The 22,566-nt window shown below is 36.7% G+C and overlaps 4 protein-coding genes and 1 long non-coding RNA gene across 8 annotated transcripts; 2 read left to right on the top strand and 3 right to left on the bottom strand.

The window, feature by feature from the left end:
- Nucleotides 1-491: 491 nt before the first annotated feature.
- Nucleotides 492-4,512, bottom strand: LOC103412855 (D-xylose-proton symporter-like 3, chloroplastic). 2 transcript variants are annotated; one of them, XM_008351373.4, is made up of 14 exons: nt 4,093-4,512; nt 3,886-3,989; nt 3,332-3,410; nt 3,185-3,244; nt 3,001-3,067; nt 2,784-2,908; nt 2,518-2,619; nt 2,050-2,427; nt 1,878-1,925; nt 1,725-1,787; nt 1,549-1,629; nt 1,326-1,424; nt 956-1,093; nt 492-809 (listed from the first exon to the last, which is right to left on the bottom strand). In XM_008351373.4, the coding sequence occupies exons 1-14, from the start codon at nt 4,303-4,305 to the stop codon at nt 675-677; spliced, it is 1,692 nt and encodes a 563-aa protein (XP_008349595.2). In that variant the 5' UTR covers nt 4,306-4,512; the 3' UTR covers nt 492-674. The 2 variants fall into 2 exon arrangements, with proteins under 2 accessions (XP_008349595.2, XP_070663860.1); XM_070807759.1 differs by having other exon boundaries at nt 1,725-1,925.
- A 567-nt stretch (nt 4,513-5,079) lies between these two features.
- On the bottom strand, nt 5,080-5,599 carry LOC139189228 (uncharacterized). Its single transcript, XR_011572944.1, has 3 exons — nt 5,459-5,599; nt 5,252-5,334; nt 5,080-5,158 (listed from the first exon to the last, which is right to left on the bottom strand). It is a non-coding gene; the product is annotated as an uncharacterized lncRNA (long non-coding RNA).
- Nucleotides 5,600-9,629: 4,030 nt separating this feature from the next.
- Nucleotides 9,630-10,955, top strand: LOC103412976 (putative receptor-like protein kinase At3g47110). Its single transcript, XM_008351479.2, has one exon. It carries the CDS (start codon nt 9,630-9,632, stop codon nt 10,953-10,955), a length of 1,326 nt encoding a protein of 441 aa, XP_008349701.2.
- A 147-nt stretch (nt 10,956-11,102) lies between these two features.
- Nucleotides 11,103-12,595, top strand: LOC103422719 (probable LRR receptor-like serine/threonine-protein kinase At3g47570). Its single transcript, XM_008360781.4, has 2 exons — nt 11,103-11,898; nt 12,021-12,595. The coding sequence occupies exons 1-2, from the start codon at nt 11,184-11,186 to the stop codon at nt 12,386-12,388; spliced, it is 1,083 nt and encodes a 360-aa protein (XP_008359003.2). The 5' UTR covers nt 11,103-11,183; the 3' UTR covers nt 12,389-12,595.
- A 512-nt stretch (nt 12,596-13,107) lies between these two features.
- On the bottom strand, nt 13,108-18,915 carry LOC103422718 (D-xylose-proton symporter-like 3, chloroplastic). 3 transcript variants are annotated; one of them, XM_070807761.1, is made up of 8 exons: nt 18,569-18,915; nt 18,351-18,454; nt 17,804-17,882; nt 17,657-17,716; nt 15,673-15,819; nt 15,247-15,330; nt 14,618-14,694; nt 13,108-13,165 (listed from the first exon to the last, which is right to left on the bottom strand). In XM_070807761.1, the coding sequence occupies exons 1-6, from the start codon at nt 18,779-18,781 to the stop codon at nt 15,298-15,300; spliced, it is 636 nt and encodes a 211-aa protein (XP_070663862.1). In that variant the 5' UTR covers nt 18,782-18,915; the 3' UTR covers nt 13,108-13,165; nt 14,618-14,694; nt 15,247-15,297. The 3 variants fall into 3 exon arrangements, with proteins under 3 accessions (XP_070663862.1, XP_028944181.1, XP_070663863.1); XM_029088348.2 differs by lacking the exon at nt 13,108-13,165 and having other exon boundaries at nt 14,443-14,694; XM_070807762.1 differs by lacking the exons at nt 13,108-13,165; nt 14,618-14,694; nt 15,247-15,330; nt 15,673-15,819 and adding an exon at nt 17,414-17,540 and having other exon boundaries at nt 17,658-17,716.
- Between the last annotated feature and the right edge of the window lie 3,651 nt (nt 18,916-22,566).

The following is a 22,566-nucleotide window of genomic DNA, read 5'->3' as shown; positions in this document are numbered from 1 at the left end:
CAAAATACTCCCTTAGAACCCAGCAGCATATTTAAATTTTCCTGCCAAACATAGTCAAAACGCTTTTGATTGGCAGAAAACACTTTCAAACTCTTCTAGAAACAGTCTCAAACATGCCCCGAGTCTAACGTTGCCCCCATGTAAGGATGGCGATTACATGCGTGCACCACTCTTTCTATCCGACAGTTGCTAGCACGAAGCTTACTTCACAAGGTTACCTTCAGTTAAACATGAAGTTTGAATTTGGAGTTTTGAACGTCAAACTTGGAATCTAACCAAATGCATCAAGCTTAAAACATGCGTCCAAGTTTCAATCATCTTAATAACACACTGGAACGCTCAACATTTCAGTTCCAGGCGTTCTGGACCAAAGGGTCCAAGTAGCAACCACCCTTCATCGAGGCATTGGCTCTTCCGCCGCGAAAGTTTTCAAGCCATATCATACGCCACTTGCTCTTCAAATGAAATGTCATTTGCGAGCTATCACTCAATAGTTGCAACTCACCTTATGCTTGAGTTTCATCAAAATGGGAGCATGTAGTAATGTACATGGTTTTAGAGCAGATTTACATGACTTTGTGAACATCCAGGCGACGCTAACAACCGAGGTCAGACTCGCCAATACATGTTTAGTTGGGAACTTACAACGGTAGTTTTGGCCATCGGTTGAGCATCTATTTCGAGAGTTTGGATTCTATTTCTTCCAAAGTCAAGCCTTTGGTTTCCGGGACAATTAGTACGACGAAGATAAGAGACAACAAGGCGATAGCACCAAAGAGGATGAAAAGGTTATCTGCTCCTAGCGCCTCCTGCAGAATTAGCAAATGTTAACGAACCACTTCTACACCAGCCAGTTCAAAGACTTTGCGAGATATCAGAAAACCTGCCTGAACTATGAAAGAAATAGATTGGCATCATAATGAGGAAATAATGTGGGGAGGAGGCACATGTATACCTTCAGCGGCGAGAATGCAAATGTCACAATCGCGTTTGAAGCAAAGTTGGTAAGAACTGCTAGACTAATCCCCTTTCCTCTCGTGCGAAGGGGGAAGATTTCTGACACCATGAGCCAACTTATAGGACCAAACGATATCTGAAATGACATTTGAGCACAATCTTCCATGTCAGACAAGAAAAATACGTCATTAGGGATAGGATAGCAAACGCCGTCCTGTTTCTATAAGTGAAGTTCACAGATCGTATTTGAAAGCTTGTATTTTCTACATGATGAAAACAACATTATTGTGCTATTTGAGAGATTCATTTATATTTTTAAAAAGAAGATTGAGCAGTGAATACCAATAACCCAAAAAAGATATTGTTACCTGGTAGCAACCGACATAGAGAAGAAGAGAAGCTACAGCAATAAGCGGGAATCCTCCGAGAAATTTGTAGTAAGCAGAAAGGAGAAATAAGGAAAGAGCCTGTGGTAAACCGAAGAAAGAAAGATAAAGCCATCCATCCTCTTCTTTATCAACCAACATTTCACAAAGTACAAAATACGAATCAAATTGAATGAGTAAATTTTTGAATAGTTAGGATGCATACAAGTCCACTGACTCCTACAATCAGCAAAGGTCTTCTTCCGAGATCATCAACTTTCAGGACAGCTACTCCCGTCATCAGAAACTGCAGGAACATTCAGAAGCAAAGGACAGTCACACCAGAAAGAGGATTACCTCCAATCAAAATTAAAGATGAAAAACACCATGCGACATACGCACCTTAAACAATCCGATTACAACTGATACTCTGGTAGCATCAGAGGCTGCAGAGAATCCTGCAGTCTTTAGTAACAAAGTTACAAAGAATGTCACGTCATTGGGAAAATTAACATGAAAAATGAAATAAAGAAAAAGAAGTTGATTATCAATTACCTGAAGAATCGGACCAGCATAATACAGTACACTTGGTTGTCCGGTTATCTGCAATGTAAGGTAGTAAATTGGCTTACTTATTCTTAGTATTCTCTCAAGTACATGTTTTGAAAATATAAAAGCAAAAGAAACAAAAGACAGGTTCAATTCATAGCAGCAAGGAGGAAAACACCTGTTGAAAAAGGACCAAACCACCACCGATTATGAAGGCTTTCAAACTTGTGCCTTGAAAGACCTCCAACAAACTCCCCTCAGCTTCCTGATCTGCATAGGACGACTTCAAAGAAACATATGTCTCTTCTATTTGCCTTTCAGACACTTTGTCACCAGGAGGCCGGCCTCTCAACTTGCTCAAGGCAACAATGGCTTTTTCTTTATATTCTTGTACAGGCCCTTTACCTTGAGCCGCCCTGAGAAGCAACCAGCGGGGAGAAGGTGGGAGAACCCACATGCCTATTCCCATAAGTAAAGCAACGGAAGCACTTATTCCATACATGTAACGCCAGCCCCCAACTGCATTAATCTCAAAGCTTCCCACAAAATAACCCAACTGCCGAAGAGTGCATATGTCAGAACATCTCACTTCACTGAGATAGTGAATGACAAAAAGATTAACATAAAGATGTTATTTGAACAATACCAGAATCCCCAGAACTATGAAGAGCTCCTTCAAAGATATTAGAGTTCCACGAATTTGAGACGGACACGTTTCAGCAATATAGAGAGGAGCCCCATGCATGGCCTGCCAAAAGAAATGTTTTAAAAAGTGGCTAGAGCATCATCACTCAATCATGATATTATCTAGCTCGACCAAAACGAATGCTGGGAAGATTCTCCTTTGGTTTTGCAGCTAGCTTCTTTTTTTTTCGGTTGGAGCAACTACAGAGCAACTTCACAGAACCTTACCATTCCAATACCAAGCCCATATAAAACACGCCCGACTAATAGAACACTAAGGCCCGGAGCAGTTGCAGTGATCAGGGCCCCAAGGAGATAAAGTACAGCTGCTGTGATAAGTTCCCTCCTCCTCCCTTCATAAGCCAATTAAAATTTAAGACTAACAAAAATAATGATCAAGCTCAAAACCTCATGATGAAGTGCAAAAGCAAAGCAAAGTACACACCAAGGAAATCAGCAATTGGGTAGACAAGGAGGGAACCAAAAAGAGCTCCATATAGGGAACCGCTAACCTGCATCGAAACAACGCAATTTAGGATTGTTGATGTATTGTTGGTGATTTTTGGCAGACAGATCACAAGTTTGGAAATGACTCAAAACCAAATTGACTAAGATTCGATAAATCATACCACAAGACCAAGCTGGATGGCTGAAAGATTAAACCAAGCAGTGCCACTAAGCTCGGGTGACTGTGACAAATCAAAACATAAAAGTTGATCATATTAAATTACTAATCATCAAAACAAAAAACGAAAAACATAAAGCTGAAGGTATACCTGTAAAGAGAGGGTAGCACCAGAAGTAGCACCAATGTCATATCCGAACAACAAACCTCCCAAAGCTGGAAACACAAAGCTAAAATTCCAAGAGCTTAGTTATAAAAAATAAAATTACCAACAAAAGAGAGGTTTTCAAAAGTCAACTTCGAAACTTGCAATTTAACCACTACTCATTGCTTGATCTGCACTTTGAAAAGCACTCAACTTTTCATATGCTTGATTAAAGCCCAATTCAGGTCCTCAAAACATGTACTAGAAAAACCCAACTTCTGCCATACAATGTGGCTTTACAAAATCGAAATGCAAACCCCATTGCATAATTATCAACTATGAAGAATTAAAGCTAAAAAAAGATCGCATATGTGGGTTAAGCCAGTTGGCGAAGGCAAGTGTACTCAACCCCTTGCACCCAAGTTCGACCCGTAACTGGAATAGTTTACAATATCGTTTCATCAGAAAAACAAAGAAGCTAAAACAAGATTACCTATTTACATTACTCAAAGCATAAGAAAAACACACAGAGGCATAGAAAATTTGATCGAGAGACGTACGGAAGAATCACAGACTTCCAAGAAAATTCCTCCTGTTGGGTTGCTTCAGGAATAAACGACTGAGCATCATCATCCCCTGAAGAATAATCTGGCTGTGATCCAACCTACAAACAAAAAAACCCAACAAAAAATTGCACAAATCAATTCCACTACTCAAAAACGCAAAGAGAAGCAAAAATCTGAAAAGGGTTTGTTCAGTTTGTATGCCTTGACACTGAATCCATGCCTGGGGGTAGAAGGGTTTGAGAAAGTGACAGAGTTGGCCCTGAAGCAATGGTTACAAGATGAGAGAAGGGGCGGGGCAAAACGGGGATTGAGGAGAAGGGTCACTGGTTTCTTCTTTGGCTGATGAAGTGGTGGTGCAGTTTTGCTGGAGAGTTTGAAGTTGAAGAAAGAGTGAGTTGAGGTGCTGAAAGCCATTGGAGGAGAACGAAATGCCACAAAAAAAAAAAAAAGAGGGAGAAATCGGACGGTTGGTAGTTGGAGTTCCTGTTTCAATATCTCTGTGTTTATGTGTGACTGTCGGTAAGTTTCTGTGTTCTGTTTTTATTTTTTGTTTCGACTCTGATTTTTTTGGTGTTCAATAATTCAGAAAAAATCTCTGATCCAACCAGCACAATTGGAAGTGTGTATAACAAAATTCCGTAATGAGTTTCCCTTCCTTGTTTCTTCTCTCGCACATTCTTCTTTATTTTTTACATTTCTTTACCATAATATGTGTAGTTTAACCAAACTCTCTTCTTTAATGTAAAATATATTATTTCGTTGTACTAAAAAAAACTCATGTGGCTTTGTTTTTACTATTTGGATTGAATAAATAAAATAAAATCAATGAACAAAATATATAGTGGTTTTGCATAAGCAGAAGAAAAAAAGTGTGCATAAATTATTTCGGTTAGCGTGGTTGTACTCGTATGGTTCTAATTTATATATATATATATATATATATATATATATATATATATATAGATCAAATAGGAATGATGGAACTAAACTCAGTACTTCTTCCATCATTGAGAATAAAACTACCATTAGAAATTTAGACTAGTCATTTTAAAATTTTCTTTAATTGCAGTCGATGTGCTCGGACAAGTGAATCCGTGCGATGCCGGTGCACATTAACCCGTAACGGGACGAAAAAGACTAGAATTTCTAGTAGCAAAATTGAAACTTCAAATGAAACTTGTTTACCTTTTTGTAATCATTGATGTCTACACAACGAGATGGCAGTTCAACGACCGAACTCATTGAAAACTCTCTTTTCACCTGCCCACTAGTTTTTGAAAATAAAAACTTCTTCGTTTTCAAAGTTTTTCAAGATGGATTGGAAATACCCTTTTGTTTTTAGGATAGCAGAATCCCATACCTGACACCATTATCCGCCACGCCCCAAAATGATCTTCAATCCTCTAAGTAATCTCCAAATAGTCACATTTTACCAAACGAGAACTAGAAACCGTGAATTCAAAGGTTAATTAGATTATAAACTCAAAATTAGGGATGTTTAAAAAAAATAAAAAAAACTCAAAATTAAAGACATCTCGAAACCAGCTCAATATCTAGAATAATTTACCTCATTTCGTAAAGCTCGATCTCACGAACACGTAGTAAAAAACGGTGTATCATAGCAACCTCTGAACTAAGATGAATTTTACAAGAGTAAGAGGAGGATGCCTCCTTCTTGGCTTCCGGCCTCCACCGAGGAGAAGATGTGATTCAGGTTTGTTTTTGCCCGTTACAACTCACAACACAATAGGATTGCACCATGTCACAAGGGGAAGCAGAAGTAGTGTGATACGTGTCCGGGAGCTGGCAAGTCTTATTGCTGCCACGTGGTAGTGGGGTCCACAAAATGTGCCACTCTCACTCTAGATAATTTTAGTACAATCTCTTCTTAATTCACCATATGAAATATGAAAAAATTTCCAGTAAAATACTACGAAATGGTAATTACATATTTTAGAAGATTAAACTCATTTATCCAAATCACAAATGGGTCCAACATTTCAAAATAAATCTACAAAATTCAAACAATTATTCTCCAAATACTGTGAAACTATGTGGGTTATATGGGGCTTTTGCTCGTGGTGTCTCTTAATCTTCTTGTTTCTTGACAATGTTAATGTAATGTTAACCTTTTATCTATTAACCTTTTTTTAAAACCATTTCTTTCTTTTATCTTTGTTTCTCTTCAATAAACCTGTGTATGAAACAATATGGTAATGATGTCATTTAGTACTAAGATTTAATGATATTTCTTTTTATTTTAATTGTAATTTGAGACGTCTTAAGTTTGACTTTAGTTGATAGCAAATTTGAACCAATTGATAATGATACATAGAAAATTGCTACATGCAAGTTTTTTTTTTTCGACAAACAATAGTATTAGTATGTTAGTGTTGACCCTAAAAACTACCAAGCTTACGTAGCGCGCAGGCCAAGTAATTAATAAGCTAACTACGTCCTTCGGTTGTATGCGGTGCGTGCCAACTCGTCGACCGAGGAGTAAATATGTTGATGTTACGTTGGGTGCGCTGCTGACTTCTGCGTCTCGCGATTGCGACCGAGGAAGGAACACGTCTCGCCCTCTTGGGTTCTAGAGCCTGAAGACAAGGCTGCTAGTTCTGCGAAGTTCAATATCAAATTCGGCTTTCAATGTGCCGAATGTAGTAACTCGTAACACCTCACTTCGCCGAGAAGGCTGATAAGATGACCTCGACCAATAAGGATTTGGCAATCCTTCTCGACCGAGACTTGGATAGGTAACCAGCTGTCCTCGCCGCAGTGCTGTTGATGCCAACGAAAGATGCTGTGAGATCGGCTGACTCTACGGTGATAGAGCTATCTATGCCGACTTAAGATATCACTGGTTGCTTTCACAGTGCTGTTGATGCCAACGGAAGATGTGTCAGCGAAAAGAGAAAATAAAAATCTCAAAGTTGTTGAGAGAGTTTGCGCAGGACAGTTGTGTGTTGAATTGGAGGTCCTTCTTCCGTTGCTATTGCATCTGTATTTATAGGACTGATGTAATTGCTTAGCACGACCTGATTCTCGAGTAGAGTCCTATTTCAAATTCTCATGTATCTGACGTGACTTGGATAACCTTCTGTAAACAACCACCAATTATATATATATCTATTAGTCATTCCCACGGCATGCAGTTTGGTCTATTTCAAATTCCTATGTATCTGACGTGACTTGGATAACCTTCTGTAAACAACCACCAATTATATATATATATCTATTAGTCATTCCCACGGCATGCAGATTGCCAAAAAGTACGGCCACCATATATATATATAAATATATATTAGTCATTCCCACGGCATGTCTGCCACATCCATCACCAAGTAAAAAGCCTGGTCTACCTAGGTTTCCTATGATTTAAACTCATCCATGCATGCATCTTGATGGTTGTCACTTCAATCCAATCCTATCCACACATTTCACACGTCAGTTGTGCCGTCATACTTCCAGATATATATCTCATCTTTCATAATAAATCATTATTAAAAGATAATTATGATAAAATCATAACTTTAAAAATCATTATCTTTTAATAATGACCTTTATTTCTTGATCCAATAATCGAGAGCTATGTTCACTTCAACAGCCTTGATTGTACGGGCCGATGGTGTAATTTTAGGTCTAAACAGTTAGATAGTTAAATGTGAGAGGAGGAAAGAGATCGGTGAGGATCGAACTCACACCAAGATAAATTGACAATATTATTTTCAATCATTGCAATAAAGCGTCATCTGCCCTACTGCGGAAAGTTTTTAAAAGTAAATGTTCTAAGTATTTCACAAATTATGTGGATACTATGCACTTCAAGAAAGCATCAAGGACTAAAAAGCTTAAAAGTAAAAAAAAACAGAGAACGAATCCACGTTCTCCTTTTTCTTCACACTTTACATGCCATTATCATGATTCTCATTCCGTCTCACTTTTTACTTCTATATTACTTTTCAATAAAAATGCCAATGGTGTACTATGATTATTAACTTTGTAGAGGAATGTACCATTCTTTTCACACACATACATATATAGCCATTTTTTTACGTGGTGATAAAGCATTTTAATATGACCTTTGTGGTCAAAAAGTAGTTAATTAAGCATTTGTAGTGAACTCCATCGACAATTACAGTCCATATCAAAATTTTCCATTAGTCCTAAAGAGGTTAAAATCGTCATTTAAACAATTGATTTAACGCGAAGCCTAGAACATGAGGATATATGGTGTTTGTCGGCCTGATATAATCAATCACAACTAAGGAGCTTTTGAATTGAATAGATTTATTTAATTGGGAGTTTTAACGAAAAGCCCACGATACTGTTCATTTTAACGAAAAACCACATTTTTATACTAAAAAGTCAAACATGCTACTATTCACTTTACCCTTTATTTTGTCCTTATCGTTAAAACTCAAAATTTTCAAACCTTTTTAATTAGTTTTCCTTTATTTATATGCTCCAGAGCGAGCCAGTGTTTGCATGATTAATCCCCTTAAACATAATTCTAATGGGTTCTGCAAGACGGGTAAATATTGAAGAAGTTTTGAAGGTAGGCTTTGGGATGTGGTTATATAGCCCTCCTCAATGATCCATGGTAATTTTGTATGTGCATGCTGCTGTTATCAAGAGATCTAATCTAGGCAATGGTTCCAGAAAAAGGAATTCAAAGTAGCTAGCTAGGGACGTCGTCAATTTGAGCTTCAAGCTTCTTAGTTTCCATCGAATCCCAATTTCTCTCCAACCCTATAAGTCATACCGACAGTTAAGTTTGACATAACGAAAATTTTCAATTTTGATCATAATTGCGGACATTGTTCACCGCAATGTTTAATTAATAACTCGTTTACCACACAAGTCACATTAAAAATGTTCTATCATAAAAAAATAGATATATATAAATGACAAAATAACTAACTTCCAGGTGTTGTTGAAGTAAAGGGTCATCATAAAGTAGCCTTGCACAGTGCGTGACATCTTCACTTTATGCAATGGATCTGACTTAGCTTCACATGGATGAATAACAAAAGGAAATGCTCTTGTTTAATGCATCAAACCAATGCACATGGCTACAGGAAAGTAGCCAATTATTCAAAAATAGAATAATTCTTTACTTATCTTGATATTAGACATCACTAGTAACTGTTACAATTTTTAGAAAGGTTGCATCCACACCAAGCTTTCTTACAATGGTACTTTAGGGGAACTATGAGAAAATCAGCAATCTCACAGTCCAACCCCTCAAAAAACGTAGAGACTTCAAAATTTTCATTCATAGCTAGGGTCGCCTAGCAAGGTAACTTTCATATTGACACCAGCGTGACGTCTGATGTAACCAAAATATAGGATTCCATGTATTTGTTCTTTTCTCGACTCAAGAATATTATCGACCAGTCTACCTTCAATTTTTTAACTTCTGGAGTCAAGGTGCTTTAATGGTCTTGGTCCCTGGTGTACCAAAAGTGCCAGACAATAGGTCCCAGTAGTGGAAGTAAGCTAGTGAAGTCGTCTAAAAAAACAAGCCAAAGTTGTTATCATTTACTTGGACTTATTCTTTTTCATATTTGAATTTCAAGAACCAGAAACTGTGGTGAAAGTTCCTCCTATGATCCTATCCTTCTATAAATTTCCTTGTCAAGCAACAAATGGAACTCACCAATATCACAACTCGACACCCATCCCTCTATTTCTTTCTGCATCTCTCTCTAGTTATATAGTTAACCAGATCAGGAATGGGGGTTTTGGTTTTGAAAATGATCTTAATATATTTGCTTTTCAGTGCAGTGTTCGTTTGCTGTTGGAGCTCCCTGCAATCGGGACTCGGAGGGAATGCGACGGATAGGCTGGCCCTGCTTGCCATCAAAGCTCAAATAAAGCAAGATCTCCATAATTACAACGTGATGAGCTCCTGGAACGAATCCACGCACTTTTGCATGTGGCATGGCGTGACATGCAGTCGACGACATCGCCAAAGGGTCACTAACCTGGACCTGCAATCTCAAAATCTGGTAGGGAAACTATCCCCAAACATTGGAAATCTAAGTTTTCTAAGGGAGCTGTCGCTGCAAAACAACAACTTCAGTCATGAAATTCCTCCACAAATTGGGAATTTGCGTAGGTTGCAGGTATTGCGATTAGACGTTAACTCGTTTAGTGGCAGTATTCCACACAATATGTCATATTGCTTCAACCTTATCCATGTGAATTTCTCTCTCAACAAATTGGTGGGTAAAATTCCTTCAGAAATTGGATTGCTATCGAAACTGCAAAAATTTTCATTACAATATAATAATGTAATGGGACAGGTCCCTCCTTCCTTAGGGAACATTTCGTCTCTCCGGTCACTAAGTCTTGTTAGTAATAACTTGATGGGAAACATCCCCAGTTCTCTTGGCCAATTGAAAAAATTAACTTTCTTGGGATTGGGCGAAAATCATATGTCTGGTAGCATCCCTTCCTCCATCTATAACCTCTCTTCTCTTGTTGCAATTTCCATGGCAACTAACCAAATTCAAGGGAGTCTTCCTTCAGATATTGGCAAAAGTCTTCCTAATCTCGAAATCTTGAGCATCTACTCAAACCAACTCACTGGGTCCATACCTCCCTCAATATTCAACGTCACAAGTGTTTGGGTATTTGACGTTGGGAGTAACAACCTAATCGGACGGGTACCGAATCTCCAAAAGCTTCACAACCTCCTGTATTTTGACGTTGGCGATAATAATATTGGAAGCGGTAAAGAAGGTGACTTAAGTTTTCTCTCGGACTTGACCAATGCCACCCAGTTACGAAGGCTGATGATTAGCGACAACAATTTTGGAGGGACATTGCCCATGTCAATATCCAATCTCTCAACCAAACTTGAAATGTTTTGGGTTGAATATAACCAAATATATGGAAGCATCCCATCTGGGATAGGGAACCTGGTGAGCTTGGAATTGTTGCATTGGGGGTATAATAGCTTCACAGGTAACATCCCCTCTGACATGGGTAAGCTTTCAAACCTTGGAGCTTTAGAAATTTTCATGAACAAATTATCAGGAAATATTCCGTCTTGAATCCTGAATAATCTGAACTTATCATTCAATCAATTTTGAGGAGAGGTACCAACTGGAGGTGTTTTAAAAAATGCGAGTGCTATTTCAGTTGTTGGCAACACTAATCTGTGCAGCCTTGTTGCTAATTTAAAGCTTCCCAAGTGCAAGTCTAAAGAGACCAAGAAACGAAGATTGTCTCGTAGCTTGAAACTAATACTCCCTTTAGTATTTGGACTTGCTCTTCTAGTAATGGCCATGGTTTTCTCTTACGTCTTTCTTTGTTCATCAAGGAAGAAAAGGAAAGAAATTTCATTGTGCACTTTGGGGAACACTATTTTGGAAGTGTCATATGCTACTCTACTCAAAGCTACTGACGGGTTCTTAGAGGCTAATTTAATTGGTGCTGGAAGTTTTGGTTATGTGTACAAGGGAGTTCTTGATGAGGATGATAAAGTTCAACTTGTTGCCGTGAAGGTGTTTAACTTGTTACGCCATGGAGCGTCGAGGAGTTTCATAGCCGAATGTGAAGCTTTGAGAAATATTAGGCACCGAAATCTCGTCAAGATTATAACCGTGTGTTCAAGTGTTGATTTTAATGGTAATGATTTCAAGGCTCTAGTTTATGAGTTCATGGACAACGGGAGCTTAGAGGAGTGGCTGCATCCACCTACTGGAACTGAAGAGTTAAGAGATCATGTACCCAAGCAGTTAAGTCTTCTTCAGAGGCTAGAAATTGCCATTGATGTTGCTTGTGCACTGGATTATCTTCATAATCATTGTGAAACGCCAATAGTTCATTGTGATCTCAAGCCAAGCAACGTTCTTTTGGACAAGGAATTGACTGGCCATGTTTCTGACTTTGGCTTAGCAAGGTTTCTCTTACAAGTAACGAGTAATGTTTCAGCAATTCAAAATCAAACAAGTTCCATTGGAATAAGAGGAACGGTTGGTTATGCAGCTCCAGGTATATATATGCTATATATGCTAGATATATACTTCATTATATTTCCTTTTTTATTTTACAATATTTAAATTACAAAATTCAAACTGCATTATTTATACACAAATGTGATGTTTGAATTGTAGAGTATGGCATGGGGAGTGAGTTGTCAACAAATGGTGATGTCTATAGCTTTGGCATTCTTTTGTTGGAGATGTTTACAGGGAAGAGACCCATTGACAACATATTTGTTGATAGCTTGAACCTTCATAATTTTGTCAAAATGGCTCTCCCCGGACGAGTTACTGAGATTGCAGACGCACCACTTCTTCAAGGAGGCACGAACGAGAATCCCAATCAATGCAGTGCGAGAATTCATAAAGTTGAGGTGTGCTTGAGTTCGATATTTAGAATTGGAATTGCTTGTTCTGCTGAATCAGCAACAGATCGACTAAAGAATATCAATGATGCTGCATCTGAACTTCTTTCCATTAGGAATACTTTTCTTGGATAGAAACTCTTCTTTATGTGCTTTTGTGATAGAGAAATTTCGTGTATTGCCTATGAAGTCTAGCTTTTTTGTTACCACAGTAGATGTGGAAGTTTGCAAAGTAAATAATCACCAATGAGGTTCATTGTGTGAAGAGTGTATTACTACTTCTTGTACTTGGTATTTTTGTGTAACATTCACATCGATTAAAGTCTAGTTCGTGCCACGAAATTGTTGAATATTCATATTACAGATTCCAAATTTTTGAAAGATTCATAACCTCAAGACCCTCAACCTTCAATAAAATCATCTTGGAAGCTATAAAGATAGTTGAGTTTCCTATCAGACTTGACCACCATCAGTGTAAGGTGTTTTCGAAAATCAAAGTGCCATTTCAATTGTTGACAACACTAGATTCTGAAAAGGAATTCCTTATCTCAAGCTACCCAATTGCAAGTCTAAAGAGCTCCGAGAAAAGAATATTAGCTTATAGCTTGAAATTAATAATCCCCTTAATATTCGGACTTGCTCTACTTGCAAGTGTCATATGCTAATTTCTCAAAAGCCACTTATCCGTTTTCTTCAGCTAATTTGACTAGTGTTGGCAATTTCGAGTTTGTATACAAGGGGGTTCTTTATACTGACAATAGAGTTTCATAGCCGAATACGAGGCTTTGAGAAATATAAAGCATCAAAATCACGTCAAGGTCATATCTGCATGTTTTCTCAATGATGATTTCAAGGCTCTAGTTTATGAGTTGATGCACCCAAGGAGCTTAGAGGAGTGGTTGCATCCCCCTCCTGTAATGAAGAGGCAAGCAATCAATACATCCAAGAATTTAAAATCTTCTTCAAGGGCTATATATTGTTATTGGTGTTGCTATTATGCACTGGATTATTTTCATAACCATAGCAAAACACTGATAGTTCATTGTGATCTAAAGCTAAGCAATGTTCTTCTAAACACCAAGTTGACTGAACATGTTTATTGAAAGTGGACTAATCTCAGATTGTTACTTATATGAACTCCTCCATACAAGTAAAGAGAATTGTGTTCAAATTGGTTGTTCATAATTTTCATGTCTTCCAAGTGAACATGGGGCTATAAGTGAAGTTCCAAAGGATACGGTGTTGTAATTTGGTCCATGAATTGTCTCCTCCAATTTGCATGCATGTTGTAGGTGACTGACTCCTAAATAATTCTCGTTACCAAGCAAATTAAATACCATTAATTAAGAGCTTAAAAACTCTTTAATTATTACCTCTCTATTTTGCTTTTGCAATTAGGAAATTTTTTCCCTTTTGCATACAATATTATAGGAATATTCTTGTTCTCTACACTCAAATAATGCTCATTACTTTATTTATCACCGTTATATGAGTTTAATACCTTGGATAGACACAAATCTCAAAATTTAAACTCATCCAACGGTAATAAATAAGGTGGTAAGCATTACCACCACTTGAGGGAGGTGACTAAAAATCACCCTAATAATATAAGAGGTAGTTAAGTTAGTTGGTGTGGTATTTGGTCTTTAGCAAGCTTCTTATAAAAAAGAAGAATCTGGGTACTTTGGCCGTTTTGCAGAAGAAAAAGAAAGAAAGGGGCATTTGATGTTTGGACAGACATAGTGATGGTCCTAGCTACCTGCTTCTTGGTGTTTTTTAAAAGAAAATAAAAAAAAATGAGAAAAGGCTAATTTGCACCCTTTGGATATCATGATGCCAATTTCCTTGGTTGAGAAACTTGTGGCTTTTCTAATGGAGATCGCGTAATGGTGCAAACAATTTGTTAATGGTTGTGCAAAATAGGTTTCATACTAGAAAAAATGCCCGTGCTCCGCCGCGGGTTTTGAAATCATAACCCACAATTTAACATACCCATTTCTAAATTATTCAGAAATCAATCAGATAAAACTTCAAGTAGAAGAAAATTGAGTTCTCAATAAGAGAACTTCAATTTCATGCAAGTTTTTTTGTTCTAATTTCAGGGCTTAACAATGCAAGATTGGAATTTGCATTTGGTTCAAAGAAGTAAGATAAACTGATAAGCAAAATGAACTAAAAATTCAAACCCATAAATCCGAAATTAGCAATGTTATTTCTTACTCCCCAAAAACAATCCAAATCTTAGTGGTTACATTCATTAGTTAAGCGCTCAACCACTCAGGCACATTGACTACAACTTGGGAATGTTATGCAAATCTTAGGCAGCTCGAATCATTAAATTTGAGTTGGAAGAAGCTTTGTTACCTGCTCTGCTAGTTGAGGAGTGTCACCAAATTCGGCACTATCATCAGCATCAGCATCAACAAATTTCACACACTCCGCTTCCAAAACATTTCACAAAATCGAAAACCAAATGAGATTATGTAGCAGAAAAGATTGGCGGAAAAATAGATTAAGAAAAGCAATTAATATTAAATATAGAGGATGAATGATGTTGTCCAATAAATAAGACAGCTGTAAATATTTCTCAACCATGAGAAAACATCAAATTAATAGAGGCATCCTAAGTTTGCCATTCATTGTTGTCGGTCTAAACTTGATGACATATTGTAAAGTCCTCTTACATACAGATTAATGAAATATTAATTTATTTCCACGGGTTATTTGATTTTGCAAATTCAAAATAATTGAAGAATACTGAAAATTACTAAACCCCATCACAACATCCCATTAGTGAAAAATCAAAGACAAAAAGTAAATTACTATCTTTCTAAGCATCCAAAGATAGCATACCCAAAATACCAAATTCAACTCCAATATAATAAAAAATTTAAAAAAAATTAGCCAAATTGGAATAGGTAGATCAAATAAAGATTTAAGTCAACCAATTACACAAAATAATTCATGCAAAGTAGGCTCCTAAGAAAATATACCACTATGGTGGTGGAGGAGGCCCATGCTCAAACAGTGGAGGACAGCAGCATTTAAATATACCGCAGCAGCACGGAATCCACAAACTGCATAATCAAAACCAAAATTTTAAAATTTATATTTAAATTTGAAAAAAAAATGCAGTAGAATTGTATAATAAGAAATTCTCCAATGTGGATAAATTAATCTTGCGGGATGCGATCAGTTGTATTGGGCTGGCAACCGGCTTATGCTCAAATCCCACTAAATTTATCATACTTCCAACTACAATTCAAAGGAAGAAGTTCCGAGTCCATGCATAATGTTTGCTCAACAAAAATAAATTGCTTTTCATGATTAAGATAGCCAACCAACCAACACTCATTTGATAAAATTGAACATTCGGATCTACATATCCACATATTCCACATATTTAAGATCGAACAAACCTTCTCATGAAGACCACCCAAAGGTACCAGAGGATTTACTGCACTTGAGTTTCCTCGTGCAGCTGCAAGAGCTATGAGCTTATGTTGACCGTCAGCCACTTCTCTGCTTAAGTTTTGAGTCACCGGTGATGCAGAATTAATAACTTCCTGCAAAGAAGTGAAATAAGAAACCTTAATTTGTTAAAATGTGAGTAATTACAGTTTTCTCAATTGATTAAAACATCATCCGATAATGTTTTCTAGGCTTTTTTTTTCCTTCCTTTCACAGACCATTATTTCATTAGCCATCTGCAGAATTGCAATTGATAGAATCGGTGTTCTTTGAAATAATCATAAAACTTCACAACACAATGGCAGCAATTTATACAAATTCTAACAACAAATTGTCAAAAACAATGAGAACAATTACCAGAAATTTCAAATCTTTTGGGGGTTCAGAGTAATTACCAGATAGACGAAAGCTAAAAGAAACATTAGTCCAATTTTTTCAAAATAAGAACAGCTCCAATCTGAGAAATATAGTGCAATTTCTAAAGGAAAAAAAAGCGTGAAATCCCTAAGAACCCTAATTTATAAACCCTAAACAAACGCAAAAGGAGAGAGGAGACTCAAATAAAGGGTAAATCTAGAAATTCAACATACCATAATCGGAGCGAGGATGCTTTCGGACGGCCTAATTCATCGACACTGGAGGCGGTTGTCGACCGTCACTATACCTCCGTTTCGCCTCGGCCATGTTTGAGGCTTTCGACCGTCACTACTTGGTTTGTGTGCTTCATGTGGAGAGATATGGGGAGCGCAGAGAGAGGAAAAGCAGAGGAAGATGAAAGATTGTGGGTTTTCCAGAAACAGGAAGAGTGAGAGATGAGAGGAGAGCGCACGCACCTAACCCATTGCAATCCGTTCTAAACCATACAAACAAAATTACCCTCTAAACTTTTGAGAATTACCCTCCCAACCCAGCCCCATTTGGCTGGCATTGTTGTAAATAGCGTGAAATTGAGTGGCAAAGATTTGACTATAGCTAAGCTACAGTGTTCCGTTCTTGTTCGAGTAGCTAAGTTGTCAAGCACATATGTTCAAACCTAAAAAGGCGGTAAGAACGGAATCACACCCTCAAATGCACCAATGCATATAACTTGCACTAATGCCCCTTCATACAAACTGCAGGCCAAGATGCGCATAAAACATTTGCATATTCCTTGAAGGAAAATTTCAAGGCCTTTGTTATATTATGTATTAAGGAGAACCAAACTGTATCCCCCAACACTAAATTTGTTGGACTCACAATCCCCTTGCAAGGGTTGTAAAACTCAAAAGCTTATTGTCTAAAACCAAAACAATTTGTACCATTTACATGCATGTGCAACATATGCCTTACCCTGGAAAAACGTCTAACAGATTTTGTTTTACATTTTTATAATCAAGTAGCAAGTAAAATGACAAACTTTCAGCAACCTGAGAGCAGAAATTAAGATGTTGAGATATCCCGAAACATACAACATACTGTATGGACCGTCTTTTCTTGACTTTCTCAATTTCTCTCACTACAACCTCATTCATCATTCAATGAATTCAGATTTCAGATATAGATAAATAGAGGACGCCTTATTGACTCTAATCCTCACTAATCAAATAAGCTTAAATGCTACTATTTTGCTCAAATTAAATAAATTGTACCCCTCTCCCCCATTTTCCCTCCTCCTCCCTTCATAAGCCAATTAAAATTTAAGACTAACAAAAATAATGATCAAGCTCAAAACCTCATGATGAAGTGCAAAAGCAAAGCAGAGTACACACCAAGGAAATCAGCAATTGGGTACACAAGGAGGGAACCAAAAAGAGCTCCATATAGGGAACCGCTAACCCGCATCGAAACAATGCAATTTAGGATTGTTGATGTATTGTTGGTGATTTTTGGCAGATAGATCACAAGTTTGGAAATGACTCAAAACCAAATTGACTAAGATTCGATAAATCATACCACAAGACCAAGCTGGATGGCTGAAAGTTTAAACCAAGCTGTGCCACTAAGCTCTGGCGACTGTGACAAATCAAAACATAAAAGTTGATCATATTAAATTACTAATCATCAAAACAAAAAACGAAAAACATAAAGCTGAAGGTATACCTGTAAAGAGAGGGTAGCACTAGAAGTAGCACCAATGTCGTATCCGAACAACAAACCTCCCAAAGCCGGAAACACAAAGCTAAAATTCCAAGAGCTTAGTTATAAAAAATAAAATTACCAACAAAAGAGAGATTTTCAAAAGTAAACTTCGAAACTTGCAATTTAACCACTATTCATTGATTGATCTACACTTTGAAAAGCACTCAACTTTTCATATGCTTGATTAAGGCCCAATTCAGGTCCTCAAAACATGTACTAAAAAAACCCAACTTCTGCCATACAATGTGGCTTTACAAAATCGAAATGCAAACCCCATTGCATAATTATCAACTATGAAGAATTAAAGCTAAAAAAGATCGCATATGTGGTCAGTTGGCGAGGGCAAGTGTCCTCAACCCCTTGCACCCAAGTTCGACCCGTAACTGGAATAGTTTACAATATCGTTTCATCAGAAAAACAAAGAAGCTAAAACAAGATTACCCATTTACATTACTCAAAGCATAAGAAAAACACACAGAGCTATAGAAAATTTGATCGAGAGACGTACGGAAGAATCACAGACTTCCAAGAAAATTCCTCCTGTTGGGTTGCTTCAGGAATAAACGATTGAGCACCATCATCCCCTGAAGAATAATCTGGCTGTGATCCAACCTACAAACAAAAAAACCCAACGAAAAATTGCATAAAAAAATTAAAATCAATTCCACTACTCAAAAAACGCAAAGAGAAGCAAAAATCTGAAAAGGGTTTGTTCAGTTTGTATGCCTTGACACTGAATCCATGCCTGGGGGTAGAAGGGTTTGAGAAAGTGACAGAGTTGGCCCTGAAGCATTGGTTACAAGATGAGAGAAGGGGCGGGACAAAACGGGGATTGAGGAGAAGGGTCACTGGTTTCTTCTTTGGCTGATGAAGTGGTGGTGCAGTTTTGCTGGAGAGTTTGAAGTTGAAGAAAGAGTGAGTTGAGGTGCTGAAAGCCATTGGAGGAGAACGAAATGCCACAAAAAAAAAAAAGAGGGAGAAATCGGACGGTTGGTAGTTGGAGTTCCTGTTTCAATATCTCTGTGTTTATGTGTGACTGTCGGTAAGTTTCTGTGTTCTGTTTTTATTTTTTGTTTCGACTCTGATTTTTTTGGTGTTCAATAATTCAGAAAAAATCTCTGATCCAACCAGCACAATTGGAAGTGTGTATAAAAAGGATGTGCATGTAATTTACTTGCTTCAACAAGGATAACAAAATTCCGTAATGAGTTTCCCTTCCTTGTTTCTTCTCTCGCACATTCGTCTTTATTTTTTACATTTTTTTTTCCTAGCATGTGTAGTTTAACCAAAATCTCTCTTTAATGTAAAATATATTGTTTCGTTGTACTAAAAAAAAACCATGTGGCTTTGTTTTTACTATTTGGATTGAATAAATAAAATAAAATCAATGAACAAAATATATAGTGGTTTTGCATAAGCAGAAGAAAAAAAGTGTGCATAAATTATTTCGGTTAGCGTGGTTGTACTCGTATGGTTCTAATTTATGTGTATATATATATATATATATATATAGATCAAATAGGAATGATGGAACTAAACTCGGTACTTCTTCCAACATTGAGAATAAAACTACCATTAGAAATTTAGACTGGTCAGTTTTAAAATTTTCTTTAATTGGAGTCGATGTGCTCGGACAAGTGAATCCGTGCGATGCCGGTGCACATTAACCCGTAACCGGACGAAAAAGACTAGAATTTCAAGTAGCAAAATTGAAACTTCAAATTAAACTTGTTTACCTTTTTGTAATCATTGACGTCTACACAACGTGATGGCTGTTCAACGACCAAACTCATTGAAAACTCTCGTTTCACTTGTCCACTAGTTTTCGAAAATTAAAACTTCTTCGTTTTCAAAGTCTCTGAAGATCAATTGGAAAAACCCTTTTGTTTTTAGGATAGCAGGATCGCACGCCTGACACCATTATACGCCACGCCCCAAAATGATCTTCAATCCTCTAAGTAATTCTCCAAATAGTCACATTTTACCAAACGAGAACTAGAAACCGTGAATTCAAAGGTTAATTATATTATAAACTCAAAATTAGGGATGTTAAAAAATAAAAATAAAAATAAAAAACTCAAAATTAGGGACATCTCGAAACCAGCTCAATATCTAGAATAACTTACCTCATTTCGTAAAACTCGATCTCACGAACGTGTAGTAAAAAACGGTGTATCGTAGCAACCTCTGAACTGAGATGAATTTTACAAGAGTAAGAGAAGGATGCCTCCTTGGCTTCCGACCTCCACCGAGGAGAAGATGTGATTCAGGTTTGTTTTTGCCCGTTACAACTCACAACACAATAGGATTGCACCATGTCACAAAGGGAAGGGGAAGCAGAAGTAGTGTGATACGTGTCCGGGAGCTGGCAAGTCTTATTGCTGCCACGTGGTAGTGGGGTCCGCAAAATGTGCCACTCTCACTATAGATAATTTTATTACAAATTACAATCTCTTCTTAATTCATCATATGAATTATGAAAAAATTTCCAGTAAAATACTACGAACTGGTAATTACATTTTTTTTTTCTTTTGATTAACAAAGAATTTGAAACCATTTCTTTCTTTTATCTTTGTTTTTCTTCAATAAACATGTGTATGAAACAATATGGTACAAAATGATGTCATTTCTTACTTTTTTTTATTTTAATTGTAAGTAAAATGTCTTAAGTTTAACTTTAGTTGATTGTGAATTTGAACCAATTGATCATTATACACAATAAATTGCTACATGCAAGGTTTTTTTTTTCTTTTTTTGTTTTTCGACAAACAATAGTGTTAGTATGTTAGATAGTTAAATGTGAGAGGAGGAAGGAGATCGGTAAGGTTCGAACTCTCACCAAGATAAATTGACAATATTATTTTCAATCATTGTGATAAAGCACCATCTGACATACCGGCAAGTCTTTAAGGATCAGGATCCTCTCCTGAGCAGATGGAGAGGATCCTCCTGACCAGGCCCATCGGGCCGTTCATTTTTTATCCAACGGCTACAAACAGGGGGCTCTCTAAAAATTATAATAATTATAACCGTTGGATAAAAAATGAACTGCCCGATGGCCTTGGTCAGGAGGATCCTCTCCATCTGCTCAGGAGAGGATCCTGATCCAGTTTTTAAAAGTAATTGTTCTGAGTATTTCACAAATTATGTAGATACTAAGCACTTCAAGAAAGCATCAAGGACTAAAAAGCTTAAAGTAAAAAAACAGAGAACAAATCCACCTTCTCCTTTTTCTGCACACTTCACATGCCAGTATCATGATTCTCATTCCGTCCCACTTTTTAATTCTATATTACTTTTCAATAAAAATGCCAATGGTGTACTATGATTATTAACTTTGTAGAGGAATGTATCATTCTTTTCATACACGCACACACACATATATATAGCATTTTTTTAATGTGGTGATAGAGCATTTTTAATGCAATTCTTGTGGTAAAAAAGTTGTTATTTAAACACTTGTAGTGAACTCGATCGGCAATTACATTCCATATCAAAATTTCAGTTAGTTCTATATTAAAAAGAGGTTAAAATCGTTATTTAAACAATTGATTTAACGCGAAGCCTAGAACATGAGGGTATATGGTGTTCGTCGACCTGATATAATCAATCACAACTAAGGAGGTTTTGAATTGAATAGACTCGTTTATATGCTCCAGATCGTCGATCGAGCCAGTGTTTGCATGATTAATCACCTTAAACATAATTCTAATGGGTTCTGCAAGATGGGTGGATATTGAAGAAGTTTTGAAGGTAGGTTTTGGAATGTTAATCCATGGTAATTTTGCATGTGTATGCTGCTGTTATAAAGAGATGTAAACCAGGAATGCAGCGTGCCATTTCTTTTATAAACCAGTAGATGCTGAGATTTTATAACAGTATGCCTAATGGTTCCAGTAAAAGGAATTCAAAGTAGCTAGGGACGTCGTCAATTTGAGCTTCAAGCTTCTTAGTTTCCATCGAATCCCAATTTCTCTCCAACCCTAAGTCATCCCCACAGTTAAGTTTGACATACGATTTTTACCCTTTATTTAACGGAGGACTAATGAAAATTTTCAGTTTGGATCATAATTGCAGACATTGTTCACCGTAAATGTTTTAACTAACAACTCATTCACCACACGGGTCACATTAAAAATGTTCTATCACAAAAAAATAGATATATATAAACGACAAAATAAGTAACTTCCAAGTGTTGTTGAAGTAAATGGTCACCATAAAGAAACCTTGCACAGTGCGTGATATCTTTACTTTATGCAGTGAATCTGACTCAGCTTCACATGGATGAACAACAAAAAAAAAGGCTCTTGTTTAATGTATCAAACCCATGCACATGGCAACAGAAAAGTAGCAAATTATTCAAAAATAGAATAATTCTTCACTTATCTTGATATCAGACATCATTTCATTCTTTTAACAAATATTATTATCTTCTTTCTTTTCATAAGAAAAGCATTATATATAGATATACTATTACTATCTTCAGCAATTTTAGATGTGTTCGACAAAATAAAAATATTTCAAAAATTGAACACAAAAATTAAATATGTGTACGCAAATGCATACACATACACATCTCTTGATAACAGCAGTTTATAGTAAAAAATAATTTTGTATGTGTATATACAAATACACAAAAGCTTTCAGCCTATTTTTATTTATGAGGAAGAAAATTCAAATTTGAGTGCAAACAACAGGTATGCATTGTCATAGCCGTTTATTGT

This window comes from Malus domestica, chromosome 11 (assembly GCF_042453785.1).
Source record: "Malus domestica chromosome 11, GDT2T_hap1".
NCBI classification, from domain to species: domain Eukaryota; kingdom Viridiplantae; phylum Streptophyta; class Magnoliopsida; order Rosales; family Rosaceae; genus Malus; species Malus domestica.
The sequence above is the reverse complement of the archived record's forward strand: the minus strand, read 5'-3'. Positions and strand labels throughout refer to the sequence as shown.